General features: G+C 56.3%; 1 protein-coding gene across 1 annotated transcript in view; it reads left to right on the top strand.

Annotated features, from left to right (window-relative positions):
• The first annotated feature begins 4,959 nt into the window (after positions 1-4,959).
• Positions 4,960-11,744, top strand: part of PLPP4 (phospholipid phosphatase 4) — a 123,371-nt gene continuing 116,586 nt past the window's right edge. Inside the window, exon 1 of the mRNA XM_062214512.1 lies at positions 4,960-5,039. Coding sequence (XP_062070496.1) covers positions 4,984-5,039 — 56 coding nt within the window. The 5' untranslated portion in view covers positions 4,960-4,983. The remainder of the gene's footprint in view (positions 5,040-11,744) is intronic.

Genomic DNA, 11,744 nt, shown 5'->3' with positions numbered 1-11,744 from the left:
CAAATGAAAAATAAGATGCTGCCAATAAACAGATGCATGCGGGACTTTACCTGGGGCATCCTGCACTTAACAAGGCGGTCTTTGAGGAGGGAACTCCCTTCACTACCTACGGGAATGAGGCTGTAATGGTGAAATAATAGCCTTTGGTAAGGGTTGCTATTTAGAGATGAAGAGGTTCTGCCTCACTCTGCAGTCCTCTTGTGTGTGCTTCGCTGGGGATTGGCTGCTGACTTCATTCACAGGAGAGTGCTTTGGACCCGGGAGTTCCTGATTCATAAAAGAAAACATTTTTCTTTTCATTCGTGGAGGCTTGTGCAACACTCATAGGGCACGATGTGATGCTAAGGAAAGACAATGGGTTGAATGAACAGTCTGGCTTCCCTTGGCTCCCGGAAGATTGTAGGTGAGGAGCTGGGTGGAGCTGTCTTCTCCTTCTTCTGAATGTTAAAATGTGACCAACACATGAAAGATTGGAAGACAGAAGATTGTGGTTAAAGGAGAAGAACTTGCAAACAAATGAAGAGTTGTGCCCAGAGAATGGGCTGGAAAGTACGGAGCTCACCGGTTGGAGCAGATCAATGGCCAGATTCATAACCAGCAGGGATCCTGGAGAAGAGACCTTGGTGTTATGGGTTGAGCAGGACTTAGCTCTCCAAACTCTGCAGTCTTAACTTGGAAGGATTGGGGATGAAGACCTGAACTAATTATGGCATCTGAGAGGTGGGTCTGGCGAGGGGGTCTTGAGATCAAGGGGGCGTGCCCTCAGAAGGGAGTGCTCCTGAGAGGGCTGGCTCTCTGCACTAGTTCAGCCTGGCTTCTCTCTGCTTCCTGGCCCACCTAGTGATCACCCCTCTGCACCTGCTCTGCCATGGCTTCCACCAGACACCAGATTGACACCATCTGATCCTGAACTCCAACCTGGCCCTCCGAACCGTAAGATGAATTCAACCTTTTCCTGCCCCAGCAGCTCCTCTTGGGTATTTCAGTTGAAGTAGTGAGAGGCTGACTGCTACACCTGGTTTCAGTGGAGGCTGAACAGCTAGTGTCAGAGTTCTGTCCACTCCAGAGATGCCAAGATCCCGAATCTTTGGTGTTTACCATGCCCACCATGGGGAAAGCCTTATAGATTGTCCCCTGCCTCTTGGCTCCTCTAACCAGCTGCATCAAGAAATAGAGTGTTACATTTTTGACCACCCTTTTGGGGTAGCTTCTTTTTCAGAGTGAGCATATTTCTGCAGAAACAATTTACACCATTGTCTGAGTGTCTCCTTGCAAAGGAGCCTTTGAGGAATTTCCCGGTATTTTCTGGAAGCAGCCTTTTAGTCTGGGTCTTTGTGAGACAACCACAGCACTGTCCGTTGAGTGCTTCTGCCTCTCTGGCAGGCGGGATACTTGGATGGATTGAGGCGCTGGCATGATTTGCTTGGGAGAGTCTCACTGAGAATTTCCCTCCACATCCTGTGACCTGTTATTTTCTTTAAAAAAATTGAAATATAATTTACACAGAATAAAGTCATGTTTTTTTATTTTTGTTAAAGATTTATCTATTTTGAAAGAGTTACACACAGGGAGGGATGGAGGGAGGGCGGGAGGAAGGGAGGGAGAGAGAGAGAGATATCTTCCATCTGCTTGTTCACTCCCCCAGAGGACTGCACTGGCTAGCTCTGGGCCAGGCCAAAGCCAGGAGATTTTCCAGGTCTCCTGCATGGTGGCAGGGGCCCAAACACTTGGCCATCTTCTGCTGCCTTTGCCAGGCTGTTAGCAGGGAGCTGGATCAGAAGTAGAGCAACTAGGACACAAACTGGCACCATATGGGATGCTGGCATCGCAGGCAGTGGCTTTTCCCCCTATGTCACAATGCTGGCCCCATAACATCATAGATATTAAGTGTAGAGTATTGACACATGTTAACAACATTTAAATTAAATATAGACTGTTTCTAACACCTCACAAAGTCTCCTTATACTTCTTTCTTGTATCGCCAGAAGGTGACCACCATTTTGCTTTCTATCACCAGAGCCCGGTTCTGCTTGTTCTGGGCTGTGTTGTAAATTCGCCCACATGGATGTCTTTGGTTATCCACAGTTCTCTTGCTTACATGTGCTTTGGAGATTTACCCATGTGTTTGCATGCATCAGTACCTCTCTCCTTTTCCTATGTGGGTAGAATCCCATTGTCTGGGCCACTATTAATCCATCCTGTGAGTGAGCATGTGCATGGATTCCAGCGTCTAGGATGTAAATTATGAATAAAGCTGCTAGGAGCATTTTGCACAAGTTCCCTTGGTGTTGACTTTGTGCAGGACCTCAAAGAAATGGGTGGACTCCTACAAGTTTTCAGTCCTCACGCACGGGGTTGAACTCAATGACCTACTTTGAAATTCCTCTTGGATCTTTTGGTGTCTCTGGCACAGGTTTGCATCTCCACAGGGAAGGGCCACTCAGGGCAGCTAGACAGGTGTCAATCTGACACAGAGCGTAACTTTGGGAAATGAGATTATAAGAAGTTGTTGCCAATTTGTGTTCTCTGAAAGTTGCTTTGGATTTGTAAAAGTCTGGCCAATCTGGGATCATTGTGCTGGACAATTCTGCTGAGGGTTTAAGAAACCTCCAATGACATTGGCCATGCCTGCAGAGGCGTGACGGGAATTTTCTTGGCATGCCCATAAGCTCATTATGAAGTATGAGAGATTTCTTCAAAGTGGCACTTTGAAAATGTGGATCTCCGTGAAAACACTGGGGACAGCGCCACTCAATGAGTGTCTGAATTCTGGAATCAGAGGAGGAGCAGGCAGGACAGGACCAAGGCACCGACGTAAGTTGCAGGACAATGTGGTGCAGTTTCCTGATTTGGCAGAGCTGTCTGCCGAGGGCATGAGCTCCCTCCAGGGTGAGTCTGCTGCCCGCACAGGACCACAGCAGGAGGGCACAGTGTAGAATAACCTAAAGCATCACATGGAAGCGGGGGGAGGCTGACCTGGGCAGCTCCTGAGGTCTGTGTGCGCCAAAGTCACTTAATGTCTCCAGTTATAGCCATGTGCCCAGTCAAATGCCCTCCCTGGGTATCTGTAACACAAACAAGAAACATAGTATGGTGCTAAGTCCTCATTTTGTGATCCTGGAATGACTGCCACACTCAGCTTCGCACCATCAACCCAAACTTGGCTCAGCTCCCCGTCCTGAGAGCAAAGGTGGATTCGGAACTCTGGCACCCAGCGCACAGCCTTGCACGGGCTGTGCTCAATCCATGCTTGTGGATGGGCAATGCCTCAATGTGAGGGGCTCTTGCTGGAGTCTCCCCTGGAAGATGGCCACCTGACAGTGTCTGGTCTCGGCCATCAGAGTTCCCTGGGCTGACTCTGCACTCTCCCATCCCATTTTGTCAACCCATGGGGTGTCCTGTTCTGCTCAGGGTAGCTGCTGGGCCCAAGACACAGGAGAGACAAACACACCTCTTCTCTCCAGGTCTCTCCTACTCCTTTGCACCTGACACCCGCAGGGCCTGATGAGCTACCTAATCTCCCATTCACTGTTCATTCACTGAATACTCACTAGGGATGAATAGGACTAGGGGTGGGCCTTGGCATTGGGTTTACAGTGATGAGGAAGGCAGAGACAACCCCTGCCACGCAGAGCCTGGGTCCCTCCCCAGGGAGACGTGTCTGTCTCCCCTCAGAACTGGAGAGGTCTTGGTTCTGGGATCTGGGATCTGGGATCTGTCACGTGTTTCCTCTGGAGGTAGGGTCAGTTTGCCCTTTGCTCCAATCCTCATCTTTTGTCCAAGATGGAGAACAGGGCCCCTCCACCCCAGGAACCACCTGGGGCTCCGGAAATCCTGGCTGGATCTCTCCTAAAAAGCAGGGAAGCCGGGAGCTCGCTAGGAACGACTTGATGGTTACTGAAAATGGCAAGTTGCGCATTTCGCATGTGTATTTGCTTTAAAGTAGTAAGGCCCAGCTCAGATTCCAAAAGAACTCTACAAAGTCCTGACAGGTGATGGGAAAGCAAAGCCAAATCGGGCTCCAGCTTGAGGCCACTGTTGGGGGGCTGGGCTTTCAGCTCTGAACCCCGAGGAGGGAGCTCCGGTTCCCCCTGCTGCCTGAATGCTGTGTCAGCCAGGAGCGCCCCCGACCGCCTGACGCGCGCAGCCAGGGGTGCCGCGCCACAGCCAGCGCACAGCTGCGGGCGCCGGGGAGGGGGTGGTCGAGGGGGATCCCGCCCCTCCCCGGGCCACCTGCCGCCGTGGAATGGCGGGGAGCCAGGTTCGGTTTTGCTCTCAGTCTGTACCAGAGCTGGCCCCCTGAGAGCAAAGCGAAGCCCGGCAGTGATCTCTGGGGAACTTCCTAGAGAAAACAAAGCGTTTCAGGTTGGAAAGGTGTAGGGAGGGCAGAGAACGGAAGGGAGGAGCGATCCGCGGCAGGGACGGAAGGAGCCTGGGCTTCCCCGAGCCCGGAGCGTCCCCAGAGCGCTCCAGACTCCGAGCCCACGTGCGGGCGTGCGCCAGGGGCCGAGAGCCGAGGGCGGGGGTCGGAGGCAGAACTCCGGGGCGCAGAGGGGCGCAGGCAGAGCCCCGGCGAGCGCGGAGCCCAGGGGCCGCCCACTGGCTGGGGAGCCGAGGAGCGCGCAGAGGCGGCGGCCGCGGGGCTTCCCCGGCCTCCCTTCCCCGGGCCGTGGGCGGCCAGCGCCGGCTCCGGACGCAGAGGTGGCGCCCGGCGCGGGGGAGCGGGGAGTCCCCGCGGTGTCCCTCGTTCGGTGCGCGGACGCGGCCCCGCGGCGTCCCGGAGCCCCGGGACCCGAGGCGGGCGATTTGGGCTGAGCCCTCCCCGCCGCCTGCCCGCCCCCGCCTGGCGCCCGCCTCCCGCCCCCGCCCGCGGCCTGGAGCGCGCCTCCCTCGCCGCCCAGGGTCTGGCGAGCCCGCGTCGGCCGAGCTGCGGGAGCCGCGGAGAGCAACAGCCGGCGCCGCGGGAGCCGCTCGGGCCGCACCATGCGGGAGCTGGCCATCGAGATCGGGGTGCGAGCCCTGCTCTTCGGGGTCTTCGTGTAAGTAGCGGCGAGCCGCGGGCGGGGCGCCCGGAGCCGGCGCCCAGCGACCGAGCCTCCCTGCGCCCCAACTTTGTTGTGCGCCGCCGCGTCCCGCCGCGGCCGGGGTCCCCTCCCCGCCGGGTGCCCGGGAGGTGCCCCCCGGGACCCAGAGAGCGCCTTCCCGGGACTCTGGTCTCGAGGAGACCCGCGCGCCGTGGGGCTGGGACCTGCTCCGGCCGCCGCCACCGCGCAGGCACGCGGGTCCAGCCGCCGCCCGGGGGTCCGGGGCTGCTCCCCTGGCCCGCGCCCCGGGAAGTTCCCCGCCTGTGCGGGTCTGCGCGGCGGCGGCGGCGGCTTCTGCTCCTGGCCGCATCTCGCGCTGTCCCCGCGGCGCCCTGCCGAGTCCGGCCCAGCGTCTCCCGGGCGGCGCTGGCGGAGCCTCTCCCGCGGGAAAACTGTTGCGGCGGAGGCTCGGGCGTCCGGCGCCGCAGCCCGGGGTGGGGGTGGGGGTGGGGGTTCGAGTCGGCGCTGGAGCCTGGGATCCGCGGCCCCGGAAAGAGGCGGGGAACTGGAGCAGGTTCTCTCGGAGATGTCCGAGCCCCGGCGGGGAGCGGGCGCCTCGCGTTCGGAGGCGAGCCCAGAGCCGCGGCTCAGACCCAGCGCGCAGCCCCCGGGGGCACCTGCCACCCGGGCGCCCCCGCCTGCCCTTGGCCGGGCTGGCTCTCTCCGCGTCCGCCCGGGGCTGCTCTCTGACACATTTTGGATATGAAGTTGCATGAACTTTCTGGCCTGGCCTCTGTGTGAGGGCACAGCCCCTCCCTGGCCTTCTGCCCGGTCCACGGCAGGTGTGCCGGCTCAAAGATGATTTCTGTTGCCTGCAGGCCAGGGCATGCCCGTGGAAAGAAATGCCCTTTCCTGCGTGTTTTTCTTTCCTGGGGATTAAATTCATCCGGGGCGCTTATTCACTTCCGAAAAGGCGGTGAGTGAGCCCCTCCAGATGCAGGCAAGCCCCCCTCTCCCGCCCCGCGGCCGAACACTGGTGTCATTCACTGGGAACAGGAGCGAGACTTTCAGTTGGGTTTTGATGGCGTCTGGGAAAGCGAAGCACTGTCCCCTGCTCTCACCCCGTGTTTCTACCTCTGGGGTATGCACTGGGGTTGGTGATTGCTGTGTGACCACACGGGACATTTCCCAGTCGGCAGATAAGCCAAACCCCCGTTAAAATATGTGTTAGAAAAGTGCTCGGTGCATAGAAGTTAATGGGTGTTGGAGGAATGTGTGAGAAATGCCGAAATAAAGCAAAACAGCCGCTTAGGCTGTGTGGTTTATTGGCTGCAGGGGAATCATATGTAAAAAAGTGTTTAAAATGTCTGTAAAATGTTTAGACTGCGTTGCTTCAAATAGCCCCCCTCCCAAATACTCGTGAGATGTTTATGAATATACAGTGGCCCACGCAGTGAATTTGGAAACTCGATGTTCAGTGTTCCTGTGCCTCTGGCTTCCTCTAAGGATGTTATGTAAAAACCAGACCGGTCGGTTACAGCATTTTCCTCCGAAGTTCCCTGTGTTACTTCATGCCGGGTTGGCTGTCCTTGCCCGCGGAGGGACAGGCATGGGCACCCAGGGCAGTTTTGAGTGATCCCTGGGTTTCCCGGCACACTGGACACGTCAACTGTGGGTCCAACTTGTGGCTCTTAACACCTGCTCCGCTACCGCTCCCGGTGGGAGCCTCCCTGGGGAGAGGGTCCTGTCTGTTCTGGGCAGGCGGACAACGACTTCCGGAGGCCGGCCAGGAGCACATGGAGACAGATGACCCTTTGTTTTCTCAGAGTTCTGGCGCCTTGGCAGAGGCCGGCTTTGGGGGACGATTTGATTTGGTTCTTCCTTTCACCAGCACTGGCATGATGGCAAGAGGCTGTGAGTCTCTCCCACCTCTGCCATTGGAGATGGGGTCCTGGTGACTTGACTATATTTCTGGAAGGTCTCTCCAGGCAGGCTGAATTCCACTTCCTTGCTGCAGCGTCCAATATAGCTGATAGAATCCATCATCTATTTCTTGTTGGTATTTCTACTCTCTCTGTGGTGAGAGACTGTTGAGGGGTGAGGGTGCAGGGTGTATCCCACCTCTTTAAGCATCACCTGTGGCTGTGTCTCAGCACAGGGACCCTGCTGCACCTGTTGTCCCACGTTGGTGTTAATGCAATGGGTTGTGGACTTGAGTAGCAGAGATGTAAGCTCTACCTTGCTGACCGTTGAGGAACGAGTTTTCTGTTTGTAGATCAGGTGTGGTGCTGAGGTTTTGGGCCTTCAGGGTTCTATGAGGATGCTGTACAGACAGCCCCCATGGATGCTCTGCACCTTTTGGGCAGTCCCATCTAAGAGCCTCAACTCCTTGGGCGGAAACTTAGTCCAGTAGGGCTGGAACGGGGAGTTTAATCTAACAAGAAACAAATCAGCTACAGGAGCCCAACAGTGAAGAAAAAACACAAGTGCAGTGTGTTTGTTGAGGCCGCACTTACTCGTTCTGAACCTTGTGGGCCCAAGGCTCTGTAGCTCTTACTCAGGGACCTCGGGAGATTCTGTGTTCCTCAAATGCCACAGCCAGCGTTGCACCTTGCTCAGCAGTGCTGCAGACCAGCGGCGCCCCACTGCTGGGGCAGCATTACCTGTGCGCCACGGTCACCAGCGCAACGCCTCCTGCTTGTTGCGCACTTGCTGCGTGTCAGACAGTCAGCAGGAAGAGCATCAGGTGTGCTGCTGGAACCCGCGACGGTTCTTCATCCCGGGCGAGGAAGCTGAGGCACCATCAGGTTAACGAGCGGCTCAGCTTAGGGAGCTCATAGGGGAAACTCTGAGATCTTGGTCTGGATGCGTCAGCCGCCTCTCCTGGACTTGCAGTCACCTCCCTTGAGGAAGAGTAACAGCCAGTGCTGGTCAGGAGAGGGCTTGCCCTGGGCCACAGGCACTCCCTGGGATTTCTCCAGGAAGCTCCATGTCCCTTGCGGTGGACATTGTCCATTTTCCTCACTTTACAAATGGAAACACCAAGGTTTAGAAAGGCCGACTAACTGCCGTGAAGACGCTTAGCCAGCAGGCGGTGCAGCCCAGGTTCAGACAGACCCCCTGACCCAGAGCCGTCAGCCACTGAGCTAGTACGCCTCCAGCCTGCAGAAGTGACCACATCCTAGAAGCAGTCGCCTTGTGGGACCTGTTCCCTCCAGAGAAGCATGTGTCTGTCACAGGGCCATGCATGGGAACTGAAGTCACTCTGGCTCCAAGATCCAACCCTAGGATGGCACCTCAAAGGTGGAGGAGTGGCAGTGGTGGCCCACACTCCCCGTAAGGTGGGACTGGGGTGGGGGGGGCGTCGTCGTGGTGCACTGGGTTGGTCCTCCGCCTGCAGCACCGGCATCCCATATGGGCGCCAGTTCTAGTCCCGGTTGCTCCTCTTCTAGTCCAGCTCTCTGCTGTGGCCCAGGAGGGCAGTGGAAGATGGCCCAAGTGCTTGGGTCCCTGCCTCCGCATGGGAGACCAGGAGGAAGCTCCTGGCTTCGGATCGGCATACCTCCAGCTGTTGCGGCCATTTGGGGAGTGAACCAACAGAAGGAAGACCTTTCTCTCTGTCTCTCTCTCTCTCACTGTAACTCTACCTGTCAAATAAATAAATTAAAAAATCTTAAAAAAAAAATGGGACTGGGGCTTGACCCGTACCGTGAGGCTAAGGGGTGGTGAGCAAAGTGCTGCTGAGAATCTAAGCGGTAGTGGCCAAGAGCAGATGGCACCTTGCTTTCTCTCATTGGCCATCGCCCCCGGGACATTGGCTGATCTGAAGGCCCCTCATCTACAGCAGTGCAGGTGAGGACCCTGGGAAGTCACCAACCTTCAGCTGGACCAGGGGCAGGGGGTCTGCCTGTCTCACCTGCCAGCCTGTGTTCCCTGGGGTCCTCCGTCACCCCCCCCCCCCATCTTCCCTTCTTTTCCTTCCACCCCGTGGCTTCCTGCCTGCAGAGTCCTCACAGGAGTTGTGGGTCTGCTCAGGCTGCCAGGTGCTTGGGCACTTGTGTTTGCCTCACCCAGGGCCAGCCCAGCATCCCATCCTGAGGTCCTCCTATGTGGGGAAACCTCACCAGGTGCTGGGGCGAGAGGAGAGGGCAAGCCAGGCGGGCTCCAGGGAGCTCACGGTCCGCTGAGCAAGCCCATGCTGGGCCACTGCTTGTCAGTTTCCCCTCGTACCATTGCTGGGGTTGAAACCCCCAATAGGTCTTGTTGACCAGGTGTCCGGTGGACAGGCCCTGATCTGGCATGTTTGAGGGGTCAGCATGCATGGTGGCTATTTTCCCTGTTTTGTTAGTAAACTTTGGTTGGTGTAATTCCATCCAAACCCAGGGGAACTTGGGACTTGAACTGGTCCAGGTGACTTGCGAGGGCATTGGATGTCAGGTAGGTTATGGAAATATTGACAATCACAGATCTGTTGTTATTGCCCTAAGCGGCCAAGTCCAGGTTGGGAGAGCAGAGTGCTCCGTGTTACTGAGGAGGAGGGGTGCTAAATGCTCAGTGCCAGGGAAGGCTGCCCAGAGCTGGTGTCTCCCCTGAGTCCCGAGTGCCAGGTGCACCAACCTGCACCCTGAGCACTTTATTACAAAGCAAAGCCCTGGGGGCACCTGCTGGGTGGGGAGGGGGTTGGCAGGTGTGGCTTCAGGCAGTGTGGGACTCAGCTGAGTGGGAGGTGGTGGGGAAGCTGACAGGAAGTGAGCCTGGGGTGAGGACGGGAACGGTGTCGGCCCTGCCAGTGTGGATGCCTCCTTGGGGCTGAGGACTGGGGAGCTCTGGGGTTTGGAACAAAGCGACCACGCTCTGATACTTGGCCGCTGGTGGGACGGCCCCGCTCCCTTCTGAGTGACGGTACAGGGCTCGGCTGTGCTGCGCCACCTCGCTGTTCTCTGGGACAGGGCTTTGGCTCTGCCCTGTGGTGGTCGGCCCCCTCCGTTGCTGGCTGCTGTCCAGGGCTGGGGACTGCATCCTCATCGTCTTTGCTTTCCCCCATCGCTCCCGTGGCCTTGGCACGAGTGTAGCCGGTGCCTCCTGACTCCATTCCCAGTCTTGCATCTTGTGAGCGTGACGCCTCTGTCGAGAACAAAGCTACTTAAAGGGCTGAGTAAATCAACATAGACAAGGGAGCCCCTGGAATCCGCATTTTGAACAGGTTTGGGAACTCCTGCCATGCAGTCTACAGTAATCCGAGGGTCTCCTCGGCTTCCTCTCCCCTTCCTGGCCACGCAGGAGGTCTGTCCTCCTGCCTTTGCGTAGGGCCACATGACAAGCTCTGGCCAATGGAACATGGGCGGAATGACAGGTGTCACCACCCTGTGGAGGCAGCATGAATCTCTTCAGTGCTGAGCACGGAGCTGTGGGCTGAGATGGCAGAGCTGCCCTGGAGGGCCCTGCCGTTGCAAGTGCACTTTGTGGGAGGGAAGCAGACGCCTTGTGTTAACCGGGATTTGGGAGCTGGTCTGAGGCTGTAGCGTCGGCCTATTCTTTCTCACTAATACACCTGCATTAAGAAGTTCATCTAAGTTCTTTGGGGCACTATCCAGCTGTCTGAGTTTTGAGTCTGCCACCAACTAGCAAACTGATTAAAATCTCCAAGCCTCAGTTTCTTTGTGTCCTGGAAATGGAGATAATGCTTCACTGGATTTGGTTAGACAGGGCACTTTACATGTCGTCTGTTGGGTGCCTTTTCCCTGCTCTCGTTAATTGCTGTCTCCTACAGGTGGGGTTCAAGAGTGGCACTATAGCATAGTGGTTACAAGTGTGGCGTCAGGTTGCTGGGGTCGAATCCTGGTTTTGCCCCTTACGGTCTGTGTGTGTCTTTGGGTAAATTATTTATACAGCTTAATTCTTTGTTTCGCCATCTGTTCAAGGGGAATGTTCCCACTGTCCACGAATGCAAGGCTGGTGAGTGTTGGAGGAGACAGCGTTCAGCTGGTTGTGTGTCCTTGCCAGATGTCATTATTATCTGGCTCTTGAACTGTACCGAGGAGAAGCATGGCGGGCAGGTCACGACATTGTTATCACAAATGATTCACTGTGGGGTTTCTGGAAAAGGAGTAAGAATATTCCAGATTGTTCCTTCTAGCACCCCCAGAGTGAGGCGTGTAACTTGCCACGGTTCATTCAGTGAGAGAGACCTTTGCAGTGGATGGGGGCAGGTCTCAGCCCTGCAGTTTCCCAGTGGTGACTTAAATTGCTGGCTCTTTACAGCTGTGACTCTAGGACACCGCATCAGAAGTGTGGGCGGTGCAGCTGCATTAGGTCACGTTCGTGGCAGGTGCTGTGGCTCGTGGTCTGTTTTCATGGCATGGAGTTGGGCCAGAAGCCACGTCCAAGGCTGTCTTCTCATTGGAACCCCTGTGCCCCGTCCCATGGAGGCCACGTGTCCAGGGGCGGTGCTTCTGCTCTGTTGTCTGATAAATCACCCTTCTGTTTGAAATATTGTTGGCCACCCTGAAATGCGTCGGCTGTCCCTGGAATTCTGAAAATCGATGATGTTTTCCCACAGGGAGGTGAATGCTCGTATAATAACACTACAAAGGGAGCTTGTCGGTTTCATACCTGGTGGATACAGGTATCTCAATTAGTTATAAAGACTGCCTTTTACGATGCAAACCAGGCTTGTTAGTGTGAGAGTTATCTCAGTGATATTCTTTTAAATATCAGGCA

Source organism: Lepus europaeus, chromosome 17 (genome assembly GCF_033115175.1).
Source record: "Lepus europaeus isolate LE1 chromosome 17, mLepTim1.pri, whole genome shotgun sequence".
In the NCBI taxonomy this organism is placed as follows: Eukaryota; Metazoa; Chordata; class Mammalia; order Lagomorpha; family Leporidae; genus Lepus; species Lepus europaeus.
The sequence above is the reverse complement of the archived record's forward strand: the minus strand, read 5'-3'. Positions and strand labels throughout refer to the sequence as shown.